Here is a 27,475-nt window from a genome sequence, read left to right on the forward strand (position 1 = left end):
TCCTCTCAGGGATCAAGCTGGGGTTTGGCTCCCAGGGGAAATCAGAATGGGCAGAGGTGGAGACCAAGCAAAAACCAAGCCTGAATGAAGGCCAGCGTGTCCTCCACAGACCACCAGGACTTACAAAGGACAGAATGAACTTCTGGAGGTAGGTGGGATGCATAAAACTCCCCAGGTGGCCAGAACTCTCTGACACTGTAGGAGGCCATATTTGAAAGCTGGTATGTTAGGGAGAAGGATTATTGCGTGCTGCTGTTTATTAGCAGGGGCTCATGAATACCCCAAAGAACTCCCCTTTCAAAATGGCAGCTGGCTCCCATAGCTCTCCTTGAAAGTGAGAATAAGACTGAGTGCTTTTTTGAAATAGTCACCATTTCCCATTAGTTCCAGTGAGAATGAAGCCAAGTCATCCTGAGATAAAGAGCAGGGGCCACCTTGGGTACAGCTTGACTTCCCTTCCACTGGACACAAGAGGGTGACCATTTTGTTCTTCGGGATGCCCATCGGCCCCTGCTGAAGGAGACATTTGCAGTGAGGACTGTTACCCCAACAGTGCTCACCACATATACTGACCAGGGAGTGTGTCTGAGGTGTGTGCACACAGGGGCATGTAAGGAACAGCCAGGCTGTGCAGGTGTACAGGAGATAATGGAGACCAGGCGCACGGGGAATTGGTCAGGGAGCTCTGGCTGCTCCAGAGTGGGGTGACCAAAGTGTACAGGTTAATATGGACATAAATAAAAAGTTAAAATAAAAAAAACTGATTTGAAGTTGACCCTTCCTATCTTCAGATCATTAGAAATATCCCACGGGAACCTGTTCCTTGGGTTTCTTTTCTTGTTTACCATTCACATATGAAATTTTAATAACTTTAAAGTACAAGGAAATTCAAAGACAAAAATCCACATTCTACTGAAGTTAAGGCTGGGTAAATAGCAATAACTTATGTAAAAACATTCCAGAATGTTGCACCTATCTCCAAACCAAGAATTACTAACCCAGGAAGTTGAGAGTCAAAGTTGAATGTAAAAGCAATCCAAACATGTTTAGAAATGGATCTTTTTCATTTTTAACCCCTCATGGCCTTCCTACAAGGCAGAAGTAAGGCCTTGGGCGCCTTAACTGTGCGTTTCCATTTCTTAGTGCCGTGGTCCCCAACCTTTTTCGTCTGGCGGGCACCAGACGACGAGCCACGGAGGACCGTGGCGGCGGACGACCGTCCGCTGAAATGCCGCCAACAAGCGGCAACGTCAATAGGCATCGCCGCCGAATGCCGCCGACGCCTCTGGATGACGCTGCTTGTCGGCGGCATTTTGGCGGCTGCTCGTCCGCCGGCCAGTACGCGGGTGCACTTAGACGCCCCGGCAGACACCATGGTGCCCACGGGCATCGCATTGGGGACCCCTGTCTTAGTGCATTTGGATTACTTTTACATGTAACCAGAAGTCTGAACGTTCCTGTTAGCAACACTTGGGTGGGGATAATCACTGCTGTGGACCATGCCTGGATAGTGCCTTATCCTCCTACAGGAAAGGCAGAGCCTCCTCTAACCAGAGCCAACCCTTCTAGGCAGCCACTAGGGTTCCTCCTCTGCAGATGGAACATACCCAGGAATCAGCGTTGGGCAGCACAGAAATCCCTACCACAGGCAGAAGTGGTGGGAGAGGAGACACCAGGCTGAACCTCTCCCCTACGATCATTTATTAATGGCATGTAATAAACATCCCCCCCACACACACCCAGTTGAGGTGCCGGCTTCCCCTCCCAAAGCAAGGGGTCTGTGAAGCCCTGGCAGCCAATGGCAGGCTGGGAAAAGAGGGCTGGGAGCTCTCTGAGAGGAAGTGCTTTGAAGTGGCTCATGAAGGGCCAGCTGCTGGCACAGCATGAGAGGGAGCAGCCCACTCCAGAGGCAGCGTGTGGAGACTCCCTGATGTGCTGGCCCTTTAGGGCAGCCTTGGCACTCACAGAGAGATGGCGTGTGAGTAGCCAGACAGCAACAGGGAAAGCAAAGCAAAGAAACCAAACAACAGAACTCGGGGAAATCTCTGGAAGGAAAGAGAATTCTTGTCAAACCTCCAAGCTGTGCCGCACTGCGCCAGGCCCTGGACACCAAGAGGAACGCACAGAGAAGAGAACAGAAGGACACGGGACCCATGACAACCCCTCCCAGCACAAGGACTCAGTAGCCCAAAGGCCCAGCCACACGAAGGGCTCCAGAGCCTGGGCAGGCCACACAACTACTTGAGAGCCACTGGGCTGGATCCCACCATGTGTGCTTGTGTGTGGGCAGAGTGGCAGTCCATTCACATGGGGGCTTCTCTCTCCCCACATGTAGCCTTTCAGAAGAGCTTGGCTGCCCCTTTTGGGGAGAAGGGGAACCCTTGTGCTGGATATGCAAGTTCTGGGCCCTTGCCTCACCACCCCAGTGCACTGCACACACACACATGCAATGGGACAGAGGAGGTACTCAAGACCACTGGGGCAGAGCTGGGTCTGTACTCCTGGTGTGCACAGAAAGCTGCTTTCTAGGGAAAACCCAAGTATGATTCTAGAGCACATTTTCCATCTCCTCCCACAATCCTGTCTGTCTCCAGCAGCTGCTCTCCTCCCTGCACACCGGGGTCTGTGACAGTGATGCAGAATCATGCTTTCTCAGGCAAACCCGTTCCCAGAGAGGACTGTGATGTCAGAGATTTTGATATCAGGTGGGGATTGCATACACGACTCCAAAGAAAAGATCCTGCTTCATCCCTGCTTCAGGGCTGGAGACTCCAAGGTGGGGTTGTGGAACATAGGCTACAAGCAGACTGGTTTCTGAACTGGAGCTGTTTCACAGCTTTCCAGGAGGCAGCCATGTGTGCAGGGATCCTAGGGGCAGTAAAGAACTGCTTATGAAAGGGGCTACGGAGCAGGTTTCCATGTGTGGGCCAGCATGAAGGGAAAGGAGAGGCATGTGCGTGTGCATGAGTGCGCAGAGGTGGCATGCCTGACTGAGGGAGCAACATGGGGGTGGAGGAACAATTCCACAACCAGCAGGATTTACATATTTGTATAGGGAGACATAGGAAATTAATGCAGCTGAAGGGCAGAGCTTTCACACACATGGTCCCAGTTCCCACAGCAATCAGAACTCTACCAGGCCTGTTCACAATGGCGCTGTGCACACCCATTTACACAAACATGCCCACTCGTGGTGTAGATTTCACTGGGATCTTTGACTAGGTGACCCCACCTCAGAGAAACCAAGTGAAAGGTGCTTTCTCCTGCCTTTGCTGCCATAAGATGAATGAAAGGGATGTTTTCCATTTAAATGTTAAAGGTGAGAGCACTTCTTCCCTGACAGCAGCACTCCCAGGCCTTGGGAGCTGGGATCTGCTGGAGGATTTGGGTGAATGGGGTGTGCAGTCCGTATTTCCCTATCTCCCATACCCCCTCAATGGGAGCTGGCTGCACTGGCTCCAGCATGCAAAAGCAGCTGTTCTGAAAGGCTTGGAAACGCACCTGGGTCCTGCCCTGATTCAAACCCAGAGCCTCCCACTGAGGAGCCCAGTCTGGCCCTGGAAAGGGAGCAGCATGTAGCAGGAGCATCCCGAAGGTTCCTCTGTGCAGAGGATGGATGGACGGACAGACAGACAGTATTGCAGGCTGCATGGAGGGCCCACCGTCTCAGTCACATGGCACGAGAGGAAGGCTGAAGAAATATGCCGCAGGCCTGGAGAGAATGGACAGGTGCCCCCTCACTCTCTCTCTCTCTCTCTCTCTCTCTCTCTGTCCTCTCTCTGTGCCTCTCTGTCAGGTCCGGCTTGCTACATACCTCCTTTCCTACATATTTTCTTGTTGGGCTTTCGGGCGCATTCCTTGGAAATCCGTTTTACTGTAAAATGAATAAAAGACTACAAAATAACAGGAGGCTCCACTGGCTGGAGTGGGCATGCAATTACAACCACACTGCCCACCCTCCCGCCACCCTCTCTTGGGACCGCGGGACATGGGGAGGGGAGCATCGCTGTGGGAGGAAAACTCTGGGGCCAGGTGTACTGGGATGGAAGGAAGTTACGGTGCTGTCCCCTGCAGCCTGGAACCCCCAAGGGAAGAGAAGCAGAGCTGCTGGGGCTCCAGAACAGCTGTCTTCCCAGAAAACTGCTCAGGGAGGGCATGGCAGGTTCCCCCTCCAGTTCTCTTCCATCATAGGCTCTTGTGTTATCGAGAGATTCTTGCAGCTGGCACAGCCCATGGGATCCCACAGCTCCCCCTTGTGGTGAGGCTGCCATGGGCCTGAGGAAAGGGTGCTGCCTCCTTGGCACTGCTACTTACAATTCAGATGGAATCCCCTATAAAAGAAAAAGATTAGAGAAAGAAGAGGCACCCTGAGGCCCTCAGCCTCACCACAAGGGGCTGGGTCCACAGTGCTCCAGCTCCCACCCAACTCCACGCACTCAGCCCCTGGCTGGTCCCGGTGAAGCACATATGCTAGCTGCATTGTGCCGTGCATGCTGACATCTCCCCTGACCCCAAGCAGAGCATGGCACCAGGGAGAGGAGCCAGCCCAGCTCTCCTTGGTCCCTTCCCAGTCAAGAATGGCTGGTGACCCCATCCCAGCAAGAGAGAGAGTGTTCCTCCCAGCCAGCAGCAGCAACCCACACCCCAGAACTAGCGCAAGAACCTGAGGGTGGGGAGGGTGGGCGAGGGAAGACAAACCCAAACCAAACTCAAGACAGAACCTGGCACTCGGCACCTCGGGAACCCAAACCAGCTCGTCACTCTGTGGACCTGCGGTCAGAGAGTCCCTTTCAGTTTTGGCAACACAAAAGAGGAACCCGTGACAATGCCATGGAGGGGGAGGGAGAGAGTTGTGGAGGGGAGGGGAGAAGAGAGAGCCCAAGAGACAGAGAGAGAGAGGAAAAACAGCTGGAGGGCAGAGGGCAAGCTGAGTGGCCAGAAAAAGCTTTTCCACAGACAGACAGCATGCTGCGGGTTCCACAAGCACATGCTTCAAACACAACATCCAAGTGAGACCAACCAGAGCTGAGAAGGAGCAGAATAACTCTGGGACCCCCCACCCACCCAGAGAGTGCACGTCTCCTGCGGGCACCCTGGACGGACTCACCATCCTCGGTGGGAATGTAAATGTTGAGGTACAGGCAGTCCTCATTGGGATCCTGAATGTATGTGGCAACTATATCCAGATTGGACGTGAACCAGACGGGCAGCATGATCTCTGGGACTGCACTGTGGATGTTCTGAGGGCAGACTGGTGAGAAGTGGGTAGCATTCCTTATTCCAGACCAGGAGGAGGGTGGCTCAGGGGGCATGAACCTCTTCTCCCCAACAGGAGGGGCTGCATAAGGCACCCCCAGGTATTGATCCACAGGACCCAGAATCTCGCTAGGCAGCGGAACCCGGACCCCTCGTAACTTCCCATAGTGCGTGTTGACAGTCGGGGAATAGACCTGGCCATCCATCTGTACAATGGCCAAGCTTAGAACCCAGAGCACGAGGCAAAAGTCCCGGCCTGCAGCCAACTCAGGCACTTGGAGAACAGGGGACAAGGACGGGTTTCTCTGAAGTATCAGCCACATTGTCTGTGATGAGCAGCACCACCATCCAAGCCTTAAGCACACTCCTGGGGACTCAGAGGAACCCCATCACGGCAGGCCTGCTGCTATCTGTTACGCAGAGCCAGACACCAAGGGAGAACAGAAACTGGAACACAAACCCAGAAATGAACTGCAAACGGTGAGCCAGAGGATGGGAGTGTTCCTCTTCAGAGCCCCCAGCCTGCCTGCTGCTGTTTGCCTTCAGAGAGGGCAGCCCTGATGGGATTGATGGCTCTGTGGAGAGAGGAAATAACAATTATGGAGAGAATGGCAGCTCCACCTGACAAAGAAAATCTGCAGCACAAAGGGACCTTGGAACCCACCAGCATGTCCCCAGCCCCCTGATTCCACAACCTGGCAGAGGTGGGGGAGAGATTTTAATACCTCACCAGAATGCTCCTCACCTCCAGCCTTAGAGAGAGAGAAGAGCCCCTGGATAATCTACTGCTGCTGCCTCCCAGTTACCAGTCAGCCCTATACTTGGTCATGGTAAGTGGTGCCAGCTGCAGAGGAGGACAGGAGATTCCTGGAGACCTGGGGGAAAAGGGGATCAGAGGCCTTGTAGTGGTGGGGTGTTCAGACTCCAGAGCAGGAGGTATGTGTGTGTCAACTGCAGAAACATGGGTCAAGCACCCGGGCTTGGGACACCCAGAGCAGACAGGTGATGCCAAGGAAAAGGGGATTCAACCACAAACTGGGGAAGCAGCTTGCACACTAGCTACTGGCCTTAGGGCTGGGGCAAGGTTCACAGAGAGACAGTCCATGTTAAAGGTATCCAAGGGCTGCAGGGGACATGATAAGGCCTGTGTGTAGGGGAAGGACACCACCAGAGAGGAAAGATGAACGACCTCCTCTCCTCAGAGTCCAGGTCTGAGGAGCACACTAGCAAGAACATGACTGGAGCAAGAGGCTGACAGACTTCAGGAACAGTCAACAGGCCGAGAAAGCACCTTGTGCTTCGATCTTGGGATGAGGAATCAGGACTGTTTGGTTCCATCCTCAACTCTGTTCCCCGTTCCCTGCACAACCTGGAGAAAGCGACTTGCTTTCCCTTCCCGGAGAGAACAATACAGAGCCAGGTGCCCCTGAGAGCAGGTTGAACCCTGAGATGAAGCGCATGACCATAGACCAAACTAAGCCAAAGCCCCATGGTGCTTTGCAGCCAGGCCAAAGGTGAAATGGAAAGACTGTTTGAAAAGTTTGTTACATACATTGTTGAATGCTGCGGGGTAATTACCAGATAAGGATTGGAACTTTATAAAAGTTTGTGAAGCTTACTCGTCAACAGATATATTGGGAAACAAGCTCCCACAGACAGAATTAACCAGGAATGTAAATTGCTTTATTGCTAACTACCAGAAAACAGATGATGTCAGCTCTCACAAGCAAAATGGTATTGATCAAAGCATGGGAAAAAAATGGTTACTCACCTTCTCGTAACTGTTGTTTTTCAAGATGTATTGTTCATGTCCATTCCAATCAGGTGTGTGTGCGTGCACAGAAGATGGAACATTTTCCCCCAGCAGTATCTGTTGGGTTGGCCCGGGCGCCCCTGGAGTGGCGCCATCATGGCGCACAATATAGGGACCTATCGACCCACCACCCCCTCAGTTCCTTCTTGCCGGCTACTCCGACAGCGGGGTGGGAGGGTGGGTATTGGAATGGACATGGACAAAACATCTCGAAGAACAACAGTTACGAGAAGGTGAGTAGCCGTTTTAATTCTTCGAGTGCTTGTTCATGTCAATTCCAATCAGGTGACTCCCAAGCCTAAATTCAGGAGGTGGGGTTGGAGTTCAGGTATCCACTGACTGGAGCACCGCTCTACCAAACATTGCATTGTCTCTGACCTGCTGGGTAATTGCATAATGCGCGGTGAAAGTATGTATTGAGGACCACATCGCCACTCTGCATATTTCCCGGGTCAGGACTTGCGCCAGGAATGCTGCTGAAGAAACTTGCACCCTAGCGGAGTGCGCTGAGAGTGGAGGGGCAGGCACCTCTGCCAGGTTATATCATTCATGGATGCAGGACATGATCCACGAGGAAATTCGTTGGGAGGAGACTGGAAGACCCTTCATCCTGTCTGCCACGGCCACAAACAGTTCAATGGACTTCCTAAACCATTTCATTCTTTCAATATAGAAGGCTAGCGCTCTGTGGACATCCAATGAGTGGAGCCTCTGCTCCCTGCCGCTCGAGTGCGGCTTAGAATAAAACACTGGGAGGAAGATGTCCTGGTTGATGTGAAACTGGGAGACAACTTTCGGGAGGAAAGCTGAATATGGCCTGAGCTGAACCTTGTCCTTATAGAACACGGTGTAAGGGGGCTCTGACGTTAGGGCCTTGAGCTCAGACACCCTCCTGGCTGAGGTTATCGCTACCAGAAATTCCGCCTTGTATGACAGGTAGAGCAGGGAACGTCACCAGCGGTTCAAAGGGCAGACCCATCAATTTGGAAAGGACCAGATGGAGGTCCCAGGTTGGGGCCGGTTGTCAGACGTGTGGATATAGCCTGTCAAGACCTTTCAAGAAACGGCTGACCACAAGGTTGGCAAACACCGACAGGCCTTCTGAGCCTGAATGGAAGGCAGAGATGGCAGCCAAGTGAACCCTTATTGACGATATGGACAGTCCCCGCTGCTTGAGATGGAGAAAGTAGTCCAGTATGAGTGGTATAGAGGCGAGCATCGGCGATGAGGGATGCTGCGCCAACCAGAATGATAATCTCTTTCACTTGGCAAGATAGGTAGCCCTGCTGGAGGGTTTCCTACTGCCAAGGAGGACTTATCTAACCGGGTCTGAGCAGGAGTGCTCTGTGGGGTTCAGCCATGGAGCTTCCATGCCGTGAAGTGCAGCGACTCGAGGTTCGAGTGCTGGAGACGGCTGGGATCCTGAGTTAGTAAATCCGGGAGGAGCGGCAAGGTAACTGGGGCTTCCACGGACATCTCCAGGAGGGATGTGTACCAGTGTTGGTGGGGCCAGGCTGGAGCTATCAATGTCACTGAAGCCTCTTCCCTTCATATCTCGAGGAGCACCTTGTGAACAAGAGGGATGGGCGGGAAAGTGTAGAGAAGAGGGCCTCCCCCTGGGAGGAGGAACATGTCTGCGATGGAGCCCAGGCTGTGGTTCAGGAAGGAGCAAAACTGTTGGCACTTCCTGTTGCGTCGCGAACAAGTCCATCTGGGGAAACCCCCACCGTTGGAAGATGGTGTTCACGACGTCCGGGCGTAGGGAACACGTGTGGCTGTGAAAGGACCTGCTGAGACAGTCTACAAACTCGTTCTGCACTCCAGGGAGGTACGACGCTTGCAGGTGTATCAAATGAGCTACACAGAAGTCCCACAGCGTGAGGGCTTCCTGGCACAGGAGAGAGGAGCATACACCCCCTTTTGTGGATACAGAACATTGCCGTGGTGTTGTCTGTCATGACCAATACACATCTCCCTGTCAAGTGGGCTCGGAAAGTCTGGTATGCCAGGCGCACTGCTCTCAGCTCTCTGAGACTGATGTGGAGAGCGAGTTCCACCTGAGACCAGAAGCCTCGTGTCCTGAGGTCCCCCAGATGTGCTTCCCAGCCCAGAGCTGACACATCCATCACTAGTGAGACGGATGGCTGAAGACGGGTGAAGGGGATCCCTGCACACACTACCTGCAGGTTAAGCCACCACTGGAGGGAGTCGAGGACCAGGCGAGGCAGAGTCACAACCTTGTCCAAACTGTCTCGAGCCGGCTGACACACCGAGGCTAGGCACGATTGGAGAGGCTGATGTCTGAGCCTGGCGTGTTGCACCACACAGGTACAAGAGGCCATGTGTCCTAGAAGCTTCAGGCAATTCCTTGGTGGTGGGAAACTACCTAAGACTTTGAATGATGTTGCTCCGGGCTAGAAACCTCACTTCCCGGAGGTATGCCCTGACCTGTGTCAAGTCCAGGACCGCCCCTATGAACTCTATCTGCTGAACAGGGGACAGAGTCGATTTCCCCCTGTTCAGGAGAAGGCCCAGTTCGTCGAACGTCGTTCTTAAGAAGTCGACTTGTGCCTCCACTTTAGCCCTGGAGCGGCCCTTGATCAGCCAGTCATCGAGGTACCTGTACCTGGTGCCTGTGTAGGAATGCGGCCATGACTGCCATGCACTTGGTAAATACACGAGGCATCACTGACAGGCCGAACTGGAGGACTGTGAACTGGTAGTGGTTGTTGCTCACCACAAGCCTGAGGTACCTTCTGTGGGAGGGTGTAATTCCTATATGAAAGTACGCGTCCTCCAAGTCAAGGGCGGCATACCAGTCCCCTGAATCTAAGGAAGGGATGATGGAGGCCAAAGAGACCATGCGGAACTTCAGTTTCCTCATGAACTTGTTGAGCTCTTGCAAGTCTAGGATGGGCCTGAGGCTGCCTTTGGCTTTCGGTATTAGGAAATATTGGGAATAGAAGCCCTTGCCCTTCAGCTCCTGAGGAACCTCTTCCACTGCCTGCAGTGAGAGGAGCGTGTGCACCTCCTGTATGAGTTGCTTGTGAGAAGGGTCTCTGAAGAGGGTCGGGGAAGGGGGATGGACGGGCAGAGAATTGGAGGAAGTATCCCTTCTCTACCATGCAGAGCACCCAGCAGTCCGATGTGATACGGGCCCACGCAGGGCAGAAAGGGGATAGTTGGGACGAGAAGATAAGGTGGGTTGGATCCAGTCCAAGTTCTGGTGCACCATCCTCGTTCGCCCCTTCAAAAGTTCTGCTTCTAGCTGGATAAAGGTTCGGACGGGCCAGAGCCCTGGCCTGAGGACGGGTGCACCCTCTTCCTACCACTCCTGTTTCTCTTCAGTGAGCCATCCTGCCGGTTCTGCAGTTGGTAGAACCGCAGAGGAGGTTGTGGCCTAAAATGCCTCCGCTGCACGGCGGGGGTGTGGAGGCCCAGCAAGTTGAGGGTGGCTCTTGAGTCTTTTAGGCTATGTAGCCTTTTATCCATCTGATCAGAAAATACAGACCCCTCAAAGGGGAAATCCAGAATAGTCTGCTGGACCTCGTAAGGCAGACCTGATACCTGGAGCCAGGAGCCCCTTCCCAAGGCAACCCCGGTAGACATCACCTGAGTGGCCGCATCAGCCCCGTCCAGAGCAGCCTGCAACGAAGCTCAGGAAACGCGCTTTCCCTCCTCCACAAGGGCTGAGAATTCAGCACGGGAGTCCTGCAGCAGCAGCTCTGAAAACTTTGCCATTGCCCTGCATGTATTGTAGCAGTACCTGCTGGCAATGGCCTACTGATTAGAAATGTGGAGCTGGAAGCCACCAGTGGAGTAGACCTTTCTCCCAAAAAGGTCGAGTTGTTTCCCCTCCTGATTCTTTGGGGGAGGGGCCTTGTTCTGGCGCTTGTGCTGGTTAGCAGCGTCCATGACCAACGAATCTGGTGGAGGATGGGTATACAAGTGCTCGTAGTGCCTGGACAACACAAAATAGCGTCTTTCATTGCGCTTAGCTATAGGGGGACAATGAAGCCAGGGTCTGCCACAAGGTTTTGTGGTGTCAGCAAGGATCTTTATGAGGAGTAGGGCAATACGTGCCGGTCCGGAGTGGCTGAGGATATCCACCATTGGATCTGCGTCCTCCATTACCTCCTCCACCTGAATGCTCAGGTCCTGGGCAACCCTCCTCAGCAATTGCTGTAGGACCCTGTTGTCCTCCAGGGCTGGGGCTACCGAAGTGCTTACCAGCGCTTCATCTGGAGAGGAGGAAGAGACCCCCGCAAGGAGTGGATGCTCTCTTCCCTCCGCGCCCAAGGGGTCCTGCAGCGCTTGGGGATCGTGGGCTGGAGCCGACGTGAATGGTGTCATGGTCCTTGGTGCCAGAGCTGTATACATTGGTGCTAAGGCTGCTGGTGCTGAAGCCGGAACCGATGGTGTTGGGGCTGTCGGTGCCAAGGACGATGGCACTGATACTGCTGGGTTGGCATAGCCAACGCTGGTACGGCAGGGGTTGGGATGGTGGCAACAGGGACCGATGGAACTATCCCTGATCCTGCTGATGCCGGAGGCAGTACGTAAGTGGCTGAGGCCGCCACCGCCGCTGCCCTGGAATTCGACCCTTCACTCCACCCTTGGCAAAAGGCCCAGGGAGTCCCAAAGGGTCACTGTGCAGGGGGCTGCCACTGCACGGGCCACGGTGCCAGGTAAGGGTTCTGGTCTCATGATGATCTGGACCGTCTACTTCTACTCCTATGAGATCAATAGGAGTCTGACTCTGAGGTCTCTGAAAAGGAGGACCATGGAGGAGCAGTACTTCGAGGCGCTGAGGGTCCGCGCCTAGGGCTCGAGGCCCAACGAGGCTGCTGACCCTGTTCTGGAGCTGGGAAACGGTGCACCGGGGATGGAGATCGCCAGGCCATCATTGCGGGCTTTCCTCTGGATGGTGCTGGGAGAGCGACCAGTGCCGGCGACCTCTCCCATCTAGGTGGGGAGAACGGTGCTGTGAGCTGGAGCAGATCCCGTGCTGCCTCAAATGCCTCCGGGGTCAACGGAAGGTGAAGTTATCAGCTCGGCCTCGGTGAGTGAGAAGGGTCCGGACTCGACCGCCCTTCAACTGGGGCAGGAGTTGACGTGACCGGCTCGGGTCTCACAATGGCCAGCTCCTTGGGTCTAGCTGGGGGGGGGAATGTCCCCTCTCCAGCCTCCTCTTCTGCCGATAGTCCTTGCCTTTACTCAGCATTCATCCCCATGCTGACGGTGCTGGGGCACTGCATACCGAAGAGGTAGTACTCGGCGCCAGATCCACCAACCCAGAATCGGACTGGGAAGGAGTGCCGCTTCCATTAGGAGGATCTTCAGGCGCTGATCTCTATCTTTCAGTGTCCTGGGGAGAAACCCCCTGCAGATCCTACAACGATCTTTTTGATGGCTCTCCCCCAAACACTTCAAACACAAAGTGTGAGGATCACTTCTGGGCATACACTTGCTGCAGACCTCACAGGCTTTGAAGCCAGGAGACTGCACTCGAGGGGAAACCCCTCCAAAGGAAACTTAAGAACTAAGTAAAGTACCTAATAACTACTTAACACTAACTACAGAACTAATTAGAACTATATACAGACTACCATATGCGCTTGTCAGGACAAGAGCAAGGGGAAGTTCCAGTTGTCACTGGCAGTAAGAAGGAACTGAGGGGGTGTGGTGGGTCAGTAGGGCCCTATATTGAGCGCCATGATGGTGCCACTCCAGGGGATGCCCAGACCGACCCAACAGATATTACTAGGGGAAAAATCTTCCAGTGCACGCACACACCTGACTGGAATTGACATGCATAAGCACTCGAAGAAGAATTGTTTGCTGTTGTTACTGCAAGTGTGATTGAAAAGGAGGTATTATGTCACCAGAATAAGAAAGTAGCTAATAGTAAATAAGTAAAGTACATTATGTTTAGAACGCTTTATATTCATGCTGAATTGCATAACTCTAAAACTGTACTATAATTAGATGCTGTAACCTTTGTATAACTCTTACTCTGTATTCTATAAGAAAGTACAACAAGGCTTGGAAAATACATAAGCCCTCGTGTATTCATGCTATGGCTGGCAACTACAGATCCTCGGTCTTACAAAATATGTATGGAGACAGATAAGAGAAAGCTTGTAAGGTTTATGGTTTTAGCCAATATCAGATACAATATTAATACACACAATATCAATATGATATATAATATCATGCATGTTTTGTACAACTATGATTTTTATTCATGTTAAGTTCTTCCCAAAATGCTTTTCACATATGTTAAGCTGTTTAATCAAGGGTAGATGTGTAGTGTTATAATTTCAGAGCTAGGTACAGAGCCATTCCAGAGGGACAGGACAAGACAAACTGTTTTATTGATGCTTAGCTAACATGCCCTGTGTACCAAACTATAGCTGGTGCAGAATGCCTCTAACATTTTGCTAACTTCCAAAATGCTGTGCTCAAAACAAGATAAGAAACTAGTTGCAATCTGTGTTTACATGCAGGGTCTATACAGGCCTAGCAAAATGTCTTCAAAAAAATGTCAAAGGAGATGGATAAGAATAATATGTTAGGTTCAAAGTCCTGCAAAGAAACACTCATCTGTTGCAAACAACCCTAATATATACAGAGGTAAAGTGAAGCTCAGATTTTGAGGCAGTAGACCAGAGGTCAGCAACGTTTGGCACGTGGCTCGCCAGGGTAAGCACCCTGGCGGGCCGGGCCAGTTTATTTACCTGTTGACACAGCAGGTTCGGCCGATCACGGCCCCCATTGGCTGCGGTTCGCTGTCCCGGGCCAATGGGGGTAGCAAGAAGCGGTGCGAGCGAGGCATGTGCTGGCCACGGCTTCCCGCCGCCCACATTGGCCCGGGACGGTGAACTGCGGACAGTGGAGGCCGCGATCCGCTGAACCTGCTGCATCAGCAGGTAAATAAACTGGCCTGGCTTGCCAGGGTGCTTACCCTGGCGAGCTGCGTGCCAAACATTGCCGACCCCTGCAATAGACTGACCAACTGCACTGCTGCCTCCCAGACAGGCTGGTAACATATTGACCTTCCCTTTTGTATTATGTTGTATTAAACTTTGACTAATGAAGCTGATTAAGCCTAACTATTTGACATCTCTCATTACTGAGCTAATCGAACCTGTAACATGACAGAAGAGCCAAGTATTGCCAACTGACATGGAGAGAATCTGCCTGCACGGGCACCACAAACACAAAGGAATGCCTCATGGGGCTGGACAGAGACAGCCTCCATTGGACAAGAAGTGGAAAAAAGGAAGGAAAGCCCAATGGTCAGGGCACCAGTCTAGGACTTGGGAGACCTGGGGTTCAAACCCCTGCTCCATCACAAACTCCCTGTGTAACGTTGGGCAAGTCCCTTAGTCTCTCTGCGCCCCAACCCATGCACTGAGGGGTGTGTGAGGATAAATGCATTAAAGATCATGAGACATGTAGATACTACTGTGAGGGGATGCCCTCAGCCCCCCTTCTCCCACAGAACCCACCCAGGAGCTCTGCCCAATGACCTCTCCTCACTCCGTTTCACATAGCAGCCATGAATCGCAAAAGCCCTCTGTCTTAGTGAGAGGCATTCATGTGTTGGGCGAGGGCTGCTCCCGCCACTCGTGTCTCCTCCCCTCCCCTCCAGGTACTGTCCGTGGGGCATGCAGGGAGTGGGAAATGGAAGGAGCCCCCAGGGAAGCAATGGTACCCACAGCTGTCCTCTGCTCTGTGGCAGAGCATAAACGCAGTCACTGTGCATCCACTCTCCCCTGCCAGGGTGTCTCACTGTCAGCCTTGGGGCTTTGTTTTAGTACTGGGTCTCCCAGAACACAGTCACCTAGCCCAGTTGTCTTCCCCTCACCTCACTATTTGTCCCCTTCATTACTATCCCCACCCCCCAGCCACACTCCAAGCAACACCGGACCCCCTTCCTTCCCTCCCCACTGCTGGATGGGTCCTAGCCCAGCTCCCAGTCCCCTGGGCTGGAGGGTCTCACCGGGGTCCCTCCCCGCCCCCAGTGACAGCGCTATGGATCAGGCAGTAAAGCGGAGAAGCAGCTGAGCGGTCTCAGTGCAACCAGGTCAGTGTGACAGGCTCACACTTTTTTGTTGCCAGTCAAGCAAGGAGAAACTACAAGGGCCCTTGTGCAGGGAACCCCGGCATCATGTGCCTGCCTGCCAACCCCAGCGGGGGATAGTCCCTGCCAGGGAAGGGAAGCTGGCAGGAAGCTGCTTCAGATGGGGACCTGCAGATGTGTCAGCAAGCAGAGCTCCTGCGACAGGAAGCCCTTCCTGGAGGCTGTTTGGATTTGCAATGCTCTGCCGTTCCCCTCCCCCCGTCTGGGAGCTACTCTGCCTGCTGCATTTGTTTCTTATGTAACTGGCGGTCCCCCCCCTCCCTCTCCTTCAATGTTGCTGCCTCCTGCAGGGACGTGCCAGAGGAAGGCAGTGGAGGCTGCCGACTCATTGCGAAGACCCCATCAGACAGTGCCAGGGAAGGAGAATAAAAGCAGCGTGGCCTGCAGCCCAGCCCAGCCCATCTCCCCCTCCTCTGATGGCAATTTCACAGACGAGTCCCCTGCCCACAGGGGACCACTGGCCTGGCAGGGCTCGCACTGGGAGCCAGGTGCAGTAGGGACCTGGCTGAGCAGTACTGCCCTTACCCAGGAACACAGGCTGGGTAGCGGCAGGGCCCTTTCCTTTGTGCCTCTGTAGCACCCTGGCAAATCTCCCCAGAGAGCATGGAGGGCTGGCACAGAGGTGTCTTGGAGTTATTGGAGCATAAAATAAGAGCCTTTTGCAGGCTGGCTGGAAATGGTTCTCTTCTGGACTCCACAGACCAGAGAGCACCTCTGTAGAGAAGGAAAACCCAGAGAGAAAAAATACATACAGGGTATCCGAAAGTTGCACTACACATGTGCAGCTAATTCACTGCTGGTCATTAAGGAATGGGCTCCCGCTGTGTCTGGCCTTTCCAAGACAGCCAGGGTGGCACAGCATGTGCTGAGAAATCAGCACGGAACCTCCATAAAAGGAGACGTTTGGCCTAGAAAGAAGGGGTTACTGTAACTGGGGGTTCTTCAAGATGTGTGGTCCCTATTTGTATTCCATACGTGGATGTGCATGCGCGCCGTGCGCTTGAGTCCAGAAGCTGTACCTACACTTATGCTCCCCACCTCACTTGCTCCAAGCCCATACAGCACTCCTGATTCCCCACTGCACCCAATGGACCACAGAAACCACCCCATCCACCCAACAGAGCGCAATACATACAAACAGATTCCCTGGCACAAGCTACATTAAGATGAAGTTAAGGCTGACTATGTATCAGAAAGGGAAGGTAAAATAAATTACTAGGAAATTGCTGATATCTCAAAACCAAGTTTTATAAATCTAGGAAATTCGCAGTTAATTTAAAAACAATCTAAACGCATGAAAGGCTGGAAACGCAGAGTTGGGGAACCCAAACAAACTTAACTCTGCCCAGTCACAGACCCTAATTTTCCCTATAGCTAAAACTCTCCAAAATCTGGTACCTGGGCTACATTTTTGTTGTTAAGGGTTAATGGTACACTTCCTCCCCTCCCCGCAGTTATTCTTCAAAAAAAAGTTTCTCCTTCAGCAAAAACCTTAACTCTGACCTGCAGTGACACTATTCAGGGCAGGGGAGATGCAAAATATCTGCAGTCACTTTAACTATCAATTTAGTCTAATTTGGGACCTCAAACACTACACATCTTAATCCGAATTGTTTTTTGTGGTGTCAGTGCAGGGCAAAATTATACACACATGCCAAACTTTCTATATAGTTACAAGTAGTTTAAGTTTTGTGTACAGATTGTATTTCAGTAAAACAGAGTGTAATTAAGGCAAGTTATTAATGATTATTGTATTTAGCTTTTATGATTATATAGACTACAGCAACGGTTAATACCTGGTGACTTCAGAGATAAAAGCCAACCACCACGCTTCCTCTACAGCTAATTTTCATGCAACAGTCCCATTGGTTGTAATGACTAAGTCTGCAATTTTGTCACGGAGATCGCGGAAGTCACGGTATCCGTGACTTCCAAAGACCTCTGTGATTTCAGCCCTGGTGACCGGCAGCTGCAGGGTCCCACTGCCTCCTGCAGCGGCAGGGGGCTGTGAGGTATGCCCGCCGCCCGAGGCAGCGGGTCCCCAAACTCCCAGCTGCTATGGGCAGCGGGGATACCCCGCAGCTCCTGGCCGCCATGGCAGGGGGGGTAACTGGCAGCTCCTGGCTGCTGTGCAGGACAGGGTGATCCCTGCAGCTCCCTGCCAGCAGCGGGGGAGCAAAGGGACCCCGGCAGCTTCCCGGCCGCCGCCTGCAGCAGGGGCAGGGGGATCCCAACAGCTCCACACTGCCACCAGTGCGGGGGGAGCAGGGGGACCCCAATAGCCCCCCTGCCACCATGGGGGGGGGAAGGAGGATCCCAACAGCCTCCCCCTGCTGCCGTGGGGGGGCCTGATGGGGGGCCAGGGGACCCTGGAACTCCAAGCTCCTCCGGGTGGTGGGGGCCCAGAGCTCTCAGCCACCCCACAGCTGCCCAGTCCCTTCCCATTTTATCATGGATATTTTTAGTAAAAATCAAGGACAGGTCAGGGGGCTTCTGTGAATTCTTTATTGCCCAGGACCTGTCTGTGACTTTTACTACAAATATCCAAGACAAAATCTTAACCTTAGTGACGACTCAATCCATGTCAAGAGTTCTCACTGTGGATTACTGGGTCCAAATGTCAGTTCTCTTTAACGGTTTCTTGGCCATATGCTGGCTTGGGAATCACGCTCCGAAGGCTATTCCGAGCACCACAGCCCCAGCTCCACCACACAGCACTGCCAGGGGAACCCATAAGCACAGAGAAATTTGACTTGAGGACTGGGCTCCCCACACGCCCCTCATGTAGTCTCACTAACACAGTCCTCTAAACCAATGACCCAATTTCAAGTTCATGGCCACATCTACCAGTGCACTTTGCATCATCAGAGCAGCACAGATAAGTGAAACCCTGTAAATGCAGCATAACTCTCCAATGCATTCTGGGGGCTGCTTGCTGCTGAGTTACCAAGGAATCTGCCCTTAGAAGTTAAAATTTAAAGCAAAGCCAAAGTAAGTTTGCTACTACATATATTTAAATCATTAGTAATATCACATTGTAGGATTCCATTTGGGTTTCTTGTTTCGCACTCATGTACGACATTAACTTAATCTTAACATGACATTAGCTTCATATTAACATGGTTCTTGTGTCTTGGAATTTCCTTGGTTTTTTTAAATTGTTAAAGTTGAGAGCACGTATCAGTAATTTATGGGTTAAAAAAAAAAACGTTACAGGGACATTGTAATTTTCCCAAAACCAATCACTACAAAACCCAGGAAATTCTGAGTTAGGGTTAAACTTAAAAGACATCCAAACATATTAATACAGAAATGCACATTCAAGGCATCCAAACAACCCTAATGCTGTCTTGTAGGGACACCATGCAATAACAATGCAATTATTATGAAGGCATTTTTGGGTTTGTGGTCCCAGCTTATATTAAATTGATTTTTAAAGACATATTCATGTCTCTTACAGGGCAGAGTTGAGGTTGCTTGAGCGCCTAAGCTGTGCTTTCCCATACCTCAACATGTTTGGATTGCTTTTAAATGTAACCCTCACTCTGGATTTCCTGTGCTTGTAACATTTCGTTGGGGACCATTAAACTCAGGTACAGACTTTAAGGCCAGAAGGGACAATCATGATCATCTAGTCTGACCTCCTGCACATTGAAGGCCCCAGAATCTCACCCACCCACCTCTGTAATAGACCCATAACCTCTGGCTGAGTTACTGACGTCCTCACATCATTTTTAAAGATTTTAAGTTACAGAGAATCCATCATTTACTCTAATTTAAACCTGCAAGTGACCCATGCTGCAGAAGGCGGCCTAAATTCCCCAGAGTCTCTGCCAATCTGACCTGAGGGAAAATTCCTTCCAGACCCCAAATACGGCAAAGAGTTGGACCCTGAGCATGTGGCCAAGACCCAACAGCCAGACATCTGGGAAAGAATTCTCTGTAGTAACTCAGAGGCATCTGTGACACTGTGCCCCAGAGCAACACCCTGGTACCCCCCTCTTTACCATGGTGATATAATTATGATGTGTTTTGTACAAAGTATTCCTTGTAAGGTATTTTAAAAGTCTTCATCTGTTGAATATTAATATCCTGTTGGATTGTATGTGCTATCATTGTATGGGAAGATATGAAGTTTTGCTATGTATGTGTTACTGAAAAGTTGTAAAGTTGGAAACACCCACAACAAGCCTTTCAGGTACAAAATGGAGACACCAGACAGCGTTGATGGCCCACTAAAGGGAATACACACTCACAAGGATTGCCCAAGAAACTGTATACAATGGAAACCTCTCAGAGATAGCACATACACAGTGGAGAAGGGGGGAAATCAGATTTTTTTGATCAAATGCTTTTTGAGGGAAAAAAACCTACCTAAAGATAGTTTTAATTAAGATACATTGTAGCTCAAAGATATCTCATCATGGAATATGGATTATAAATACTAATTCTATAGTATGAGACAATATATTCATGTAACGTTTAAGAAAAGTTTTGTAAATGAGTTCCAATTATGGAATGGTCCCAATCTTATGGGGTTCCACAGGCTGCTGTATATTTAGGTTAATCTTTCTATCTATCCACTGGGACTCAGTGCTCAGCCTAGAATATACCATCAGAGATGCTTAGTTTTGCAATTCTCAAACTGTGGATTTGTGTTTCCAGAGGTAATATGCTTGTTAACAAAAATGTTTTTAAATAAATAAATACATAAATATGAGGTGAGAAATAACAGAGCTCAACTCTATTGTCCCTCTGCAAATTTGTGTACACAGAGTCAATCCCTTACCTCTCTCTAAAAGTGCAAAGTTTCAAAAAGTTCAATGAATAGGAGATTGTTCGGGGTGGAATAGATCTGAACAAGGAGAAGAAGTCTGGAGATAAATGTGAGAAGCGAGGGACATATGCTTGTTTTGTTAAAATATTGTAAGTTTGCTGTTGAAGCAAAATATCCAGAATACTTAACGTTGTTGTTTTAGTTAAATAAAACAATTTAAATGTCTGTCTGGTGATGTTCTCCTCCTAATACAGCCTGGCAAGAAAATCCTCCAAATATTAATGATTAACCTGTTGAATTGGAGATAGTTCACCTGCCAATGACTTCATAAATATCTGATTCAATTACCTTTGGTAAATGAAATAACCAAACAAGCCTTCATTTTCTGATATAGCTGTAAAACTCATCTGAAAAGTTTTCAAAATAAATCACTGTTTATAAATGTATAGTGATGATAATCAACAAGAATGCACTTTTATGTAGAAAACCAGGATTAAATCGAGTCTTCCTGACTAGTGATTTACATCAAATCCACCCTGCAACGGAGACTTTTTGGCTCACAGCAAAAGATCTTTCCAGCAAGCTGGAAAAAAGCTATGAAAGGGGGAAGTGATATCATCACTCCGCCTCACTCTCCCTACAACTCAACACCTGGAAACACGTCTAAAGGACAAATACTGAAGTGGGGAGGTGGTCCCATGCCGGGAAGGAGAATCCCAGCCTGTGTATGAAGGAACAATACCATCAGGATGAGATACTGCTTGATTCAAATCCTGTCTAGTTTACAGAACTCAGATTGTGATTTTACTTTTTATTTCCTCGGTAACCAACTTCGATCTCTATGTTTACTACTTATAATCACTGAAAATCTATCCTTCTGTAGTTAATAAATTTGTTTTATAGTTTACCTAAAACAGTGGGTTTTGCTTGAAGTGCTTGGGGAAATCTGATCAGGAACAGAGCTGGTGCATGTCCTCTCCACACTGAAGGAGGGGCGAACTGTGTAATAAATTCAGGGCTTCTCTACACTGGCAAGTTTCTGCGTGCAGGAAAGCAGCTTTTTGCGCTCAAACTGCAGATGTGCACACACTGCCAAGCCACTTCGTGCGCAGAACCTCCTCAGTGCGAGTGCTGCAAACAAACCACCTCGACGAGAGTCATGAGGCTATTTGCGCAGAGGCTCCAGCGCTCTATTGTCAGTGTAGACAGGGGTGTGCAAACTACGGCCCGGGGGCCGCATCTGGCCCCCCAGACATTTTAATCCAGCCCTTGAATTCCCGCCAGGCAGCGGGGTCCAGGGCTTGCCCCACTCTGGTGCTCCAGTCGGGAAGCAGGGTCCGGGGTTTGCCTCACTCCACGTGGCTCCCAGAAGCAGCAGCATGTTCCCCCTCCGGCTCCTATGTGTAGGGGCAGACGGGGCTCCGCACGCTGCCCTCGCCCCAAGCCCTGCCCCTGCAGCTCCCATTGGCCGCGCAGGCAGTGCGCAGAGCTGCCTGGCCGCACCTCCACGTAGGAGCCAGAGGGGAGACATACCACTGCTTCTGGGAGCTGCTTGAAGTAAGCGCTGCCCGGACCCTGCACCTCTGACCCCCTCCCCCAGCCCTGATCCAGCTCCCACCCTCCGAACCCCTCGGTCCCAGACTGCGGCACCCTCCTGCACCCCCAACCCCACATCCCCAGTCCCACCCCAGAGCCCGTACCCCCACAGCTGGAGCCCCCCCCGGCACCCTAACACCCAATTTTGTGAGCATTCTCAGTCTGCCATACAATTTCCATATCCAGATGCGGCCCTTGGGCCAAAAAGTTTGCTCACCCCAGTGTAGACAATTGATTGCTTTCTGGGCTGTAATTTGCCTCTGGAGCTATCCCATAATGCCTCAAGTGACCACTCTGCTCGTTATTTTGAACTCGGCTGCCCTGGAAACATGCGACCCTCCCCTTTCAAAGCACCGTTTCAATGCTCGTGCTGTTGAACAGAGAGAGAGAGAGAGAGAGCGCGCACACCCCCAGGCAGGAACTGATGTCGGGGTTTCCCCCTCCTCCGGGACTGGCTGCTTCCTGCCACAGTCTGAACTTACAAGCCAGCATGCTGACACACATTCTGTCCCCCAAACACACCGTCTCTCCCCCCACCACACACACACTCCCCCCGCCCTTCAGTTGAAAAGCAGCTGGCAATGTAGTAGGATGGGATTGGGAAACCTGCATCATGTGACTCTGTGCCTGCCCCATGAGGCATTGCAAACCCTTCCCAAAGCACCCTGCAGCCAGTTGCACAGTGGGATAGCTACTCACAATGCACTGCTCTCTTTGCCGTTGCAAGAGCTGCTAATATGGATGTGCTCCAGCAGCACAAGGAGCCCAGTGTGGACACGCAACAGTGGTTTAATTCCAGCATGTTTTAAAAAGTGGTATAACTTGTGGTGCAGAAACTTGCTAGTGTAGACATACCCTTATCCAGGTCAGGCTTCTGACCAGGGCAAGACGGTACAGCTCTGGGGTCCTAGGCTGAGGAGCTGTAGGGAACTGGCTGGAGCTTCTGTATTGCTGGTTCATGAGTGGCTGGCAAAAGCATTCATGGAACGCAGCTGGGTGTGTCCCTGCCGGTGGATGTCTGCATTAAGTGCAGTAGCTAGAGAGGTTTGTAGCTTGTCACAGCATCAGTGTGAGAGGGAGCCCAGGTTGGCAAGACAGAGGGCTCAGTGGTACTCCAGTTCCAGGTTGTATCCTGGGGAACCTGTCTCACCATCCCCATCTAGTGTCCCATCAACGGTCATTGGAGATATTTGCTACTGGCAGTCGCAGATCAGCTACATGCCACTGTAGGCCGTCTCATCATACCATCCCCTCTATAAACTTATGCCACTATTTTTTTGCCCCCACTGCTTCCCTTGGAGGGCCAGAATTTCACTCCTCTGATGCTATGAAACCTTTGTGTAATTTCAAGCCTAAACTTGATGGCCAGTTTATATCAATTTGTTCGTGTGTCAACATTGACACTTAACTTAAATAACTCTTCTCCCTCCCCTCCCTATATTTATCCCTCTGATGTATTTACAGAGAGCAATCATGTCTCTCCTTAGCCTTTGTTTGGTTAGGCTACACAAGCCAAGCTCTTTGAGTCTCCTATCATAAGGTAGGTTTTCCATTCCTCTGATCATCTTTGTTACCCAGGTTCTGTGCACTGGTGTACGAACATCTTAGTTGTTTCTGTTTGGATTGGCCCAGATTCCTCACCCAATTAGCAACAGTCATTCTACTGCCAGTATCACCTACCTGCTAGCTTCATTGGCACTGGCACTATCTTTCCTCTTAATGTCCATTCTCCTACCCACTGCTGTTCCTTTCTCCATTGCTGTATTCTCTCTTCCTTGATTTTCCTCCCACTCAATATTAGTATCAAGTGTGGCAATTACACGAGCATCTCCCAAGTGTCTCCCCTGAATTCCTAGTTTAAAGTTCTTTTGATCAGTTGTGCTAACTCCATACCAGAAGTCTATTTCCCTCCCTGCTCAGGTGGAGTCCAGCCTTTAGCAAGAGGGAACTTTGCCCATGGTAGCTGTAAATCAGGGCCCTGACACCACCAGCTTTCTGGCCACTCTAGCACTATCATGCCAGTCCTGTCTTGACCTTGTACATTAACTCCATCTCCGAGTCCCTTTGAATCATTCCCATGACATCCTCTGCCCCCAAAGGAGCAGTGTACCCCAGTTTACCTTCAATCCCCCATCCATATAACACACAGCACTTGTAATAAAACAAGAGAATGTTTATTTAAGAAAGAATAGATTCAACTAAAAACAAGAGTGAGTGTAGAAGCAAATGGTTACAGTACAAAACAAAATCATAAAACATAAAGTAGGGCCTACACTTACTAATAGTTATCTTTCCTAGCTAATAACTATTCAAAGAGAGCTATCAGTGGTTCACTGCCAAACTGGGAGGACATATCCAGAGTGGTCTTGCAGGGGTCAGTCCTGGGTCTGGTACTATTCAATATTTTCCTTTATGACTTGGTTAATGGAGTGAAGAATATGCTTTGGAGGACAGCATCAATACTCAAAATGACTATGACAAATTAGAGAATTGGTCTGAATTCAACAAGATGAAATTCAATAAAGAAAAGTACAAAGTACTACACTTAGGGAGGAAAAATCAAATGTGCAAATGCAAAATGGGGTCTAACACTGGGTAAGTGACAGTACTACTGAAAAGGATCTGGGGGTCATAGCTGAGCACAAATTGAATGTAGGTCTACAATATTAAGCAGTTGCGAAAAAGGCTAATATCACGCTGGGGCGTATTAATAGGAGTGTTGCACATAAGACCCAGGAGGCGATTGTCCTGCTCTACTCAGCACTGGTGAGGCCTCAGCTGGAGTACTTGTCCAATTCTGGGTGCCACATTTTAAGAAACATGTGGATAAAATGGAAAGAGTCCAGAGGAAAGGAACAACAAGATAAAAGTTTAGAAAACCTGACCTATGAGGAAAGGTTAATCAAACTGGGCATGTTTAGTCTTGAGAAAAGATGACTGAGTGGGGACCTGATAATGGTCTTCAAATATGTTAAGGGCTGTCAAAGAAAATGGTGATCAATTGTTCACCATGTTCACTGAAGGCGGGACAAGAAGTATTGGGCTTAACCTTTAGCAAGGGAGATTGAGGTTAGATATTAGGAAAATCTTTCTAACTCTCGGGGTAGTTAAGCTCTGGAACAGGTTTCCAAGGGAGGCTGTGGAATCCCTGTCACTGGAGTTTTTAAGGACAGGTTAGACAAACAGGCATGCTCTGGGTTACATGGCTTTGAGTCAGAGGACTTTTCAAGTTTCTTTCTAGCCCTACATTTCTATAATTCTGTGACAAATCAGTCTCCTCCCCAAGTTTGGTCTGTTGCAGACATGGTTAGCTTCACAGGAACCAGGACCCAAACTTCCACACCCAAAACATCCCTCGCTCCACAAGATGTTTCTTCAGTAAATGCATACAGAGCGCCTCTCCCCACTCTGTGTTATACTGAAACAGTCTTTTGTCTCTATTCTGAGACAGGGCAAACCTCTGTTGTCATGTTTCTTTTTCATCTCCAGGTTGTTTTGATTCCTTGCGGTTATCTCTGATGGTTTTCCATTGATAGTCTTGGGACAGAGAAAGGCTAGGCAAGTAAGCCAGACACCCCATAAATGGCTAGCCAGGGTGGGGTGGTAATTCCCCTCTGCTTGAATGGGCCATCATCACTGAGGCACAGGCTATTTCTACAGTGCACTTTCCTCGGTAAAACTTGTTGGTCAAGGGTGTGGAAAAAAACCTACACGCAAAAAGTGCCAATGTGGACAGCGCTTTGTCGGTGGGACAAAGCTCCCGCCCTTCATTGGGGATGGTTTTAGTTTATCAGCAGAAAAGTGCTCTCTTGCTGACAAAGAGCGGCTGCACTGCGTACCTAACAGTGGCACTGCTGTAGTGGCACACCTGAGCCAATATAAGGTGTGCAGTGTAGACGTAGCCATATTGTCTTCTGGTGACTAACTTTTACTCAAAGTCCATAAAGCACACTTCCAATGTAAATACGCTATTCCTTAAGTATTACCCCTGCATACAAGTCCCAGTGAGAATGACAAGTCAGGATCTTTCTGTAGATATTCTATGTTTCTCTTTATGGATAAATATCCTGTAAGACATGTCTTTGGTGTAGTGTGTGTGTGAGGTCTGAGGGGAGAGATGCTTGCAAAGAAGAGGGGACCCTTTGCCAAGGAGCCTGTGTCAGACTGCATCCTACTCTGCCCATCAGTTCACTTCAAAGCAGGCTGGGCCGGTGCCCCTTAGGCTGGGTTACAGCACAGATGAACCATTCCTCACAGCAAACCTTGCAACACTTCCTGACAGCATCTAGAACTCTGTCCTTGTCGCATTTGATGCTGGCACATACCTAACAGCTGCCACTGCATCACAGCGAGAGGTGGTGCCAAGAGCAAACCCCACTCCCGCCCCCAGCACGGCAGCAGCTACACTGCAGGGAAGTCTGTCTCCAGGCTGGGATTCGGAATGCCTGACAGGCAGTTACTTAGAAATAGACCATTTAATGCCACATTCTGGATTATCTCACACTCTGCAGCTTCCTGCCTCCCCCGACTTCCTCGTGAAGAGGCAGCAGCCCCTCCCTCGCCTCACTGCCTGTTGGAGTTTGATTTGTAAATGACTCTCAGCAGGGGCAGAGGTTAATGAGAATCACCATCTAAACGGCAAGTGAATCCCTGGAGATGAACAGCCACTCTGCATGGCCATTCATCCATCAGCCCCAGGCCAGCCAATCGGCTCTGCCGGCGGGAGAGAGCTCCAGAGGCAGAGCACCCAGACCCGGCTGTTAAATACAAAGAATTGCCTGTTTGATCCCAACACACCTTGGGGTAGGCACTAAAAATATTCGAGGATAAGGAGCCCTCACCTAACCTCCTTGCCACAGGAGCTGTACTCACAGCTCCACGCCACTCATGCTGCCTGGTAGTCCAGGCTCCTCACCAGCTGTGGCTGGAAGAAAGTCTGCTGTGTTCACTCCTGAGCGAGATGGTCCTGGCCCACTGCACACTCAGACCCTGGGGCTGATACCTCAGAGTGCTTCTCATTCTGCCCTGTGTCTGCAAAACCCCTGACAGACCAACCAGCACTGCCAAGAAGCAAACTCACCCCCCACAACTCTGCCACTGAGCCAGCCCCTCCAGCCCCTCCCTACTCCTGCGCACAGGAAGAACAGTCCTGGAGCAGGAGACTTGATTAACCCAATCACAGCACCTACCTGAAAACATTAATGGACATAAAATGAACCAGCCCCTTTTAACTCAGCTGCAGCACCCGATTCAAGGGCACCCAGCAGCTGGGAGTTCCATGGGTTAGGTACATGTCGCGGATAGGGGCTTCTGGTTGTTTGAAATTACTTAGAGACTGAACAGCTTTCCCCAGACCATTCCTCATGCAGCTTCCTGGGAAGCGTGTCCCTGAGCAGGAGAGTCCAAGCTGCAGGACACCAGTCCCTCTTCCCCCCGATGCTGCCAGTCAGTCCATACAGGTTGGGGTTTGTTAGCCAGTTTATCCTTCCCCGGAGTCCCAAACCAGTGCAGGGCTAACCATCCTGAGTGACTGGACGGGCTCTCTTAGTCTGTGGTACCGTATCTGCACAGCAAATAGGATGCATCAGCTCAGGTGGGAGCTGTCCCTTCAGCACCAGCCAGGCGTGTCCAGTGAGCACGGAGCAGCCCCCTTGTTTGTCTCTGTGGAAGTAGAGATCCACCTCCCAAGCACAGTAAGGGCAGAGGGAAAGGCATGCTCTGGAGCAAACTGCCAGATATCTGGGAGCAAAGGAGAGATGCGGGAGAAACTGTTGCTCTTAGCAGAGAGATCCAGGCCTCCCGATGCAGGGAAGCCACCCGGGCAAACAAGTATTTGGTAGTCAGGTAGAGGCAGTCAGCCGGCCCCCTTGATATCAGAGCAGCC

The 27,475-nt window shown here is 50.7% G+C and overlaps 1 protein-coding gene across 3 annotated transcripts in view; it reads right to left on the reverse strand.

Moving 5' to 3' along the window:
* NLGN3 (neuroligin 3) overlaps nt 1-27,475 on the reverse strand; it is an 87,267-nt gene that overhangs the window by 40,444 nt on the left and 19,348 nt on the right. For 2 of the 3 annotated variants that reach the window (XM_054040293.1, XM_054040292.1), the window contains exon 2: nt 5,108-5,831. In XM_054040293.1, coding sequence (XP_053896268.1) covers nt 5,108-5,579 — 472 coding nt within the window. In that variant the 5' untranslated portion in view covers nt 5,580-5,831. Of the gene's footprint in view, nt 1-3,814; nt 3,875-5,107; nt 5,832-27,475 lie in introns of all 3 variants that reach the window. The other variant, XM_054040291.1, reaches the window with a different exon arrangement.

Source organism: Malaclemys terrapin, chromosome 9 (assembly GCF_027887155.1).
Source record: "Malaclemys terrapin pileata isolate rMalTer1 chromosome 9, rMalTer1.hap1, whole genome shotgun sequence".
Lineage (NCBI taxonomy): Eukaryota > Metazoa > Chordata > Testudines > Emydidae > Malaclemys > Malaclemys terrapin.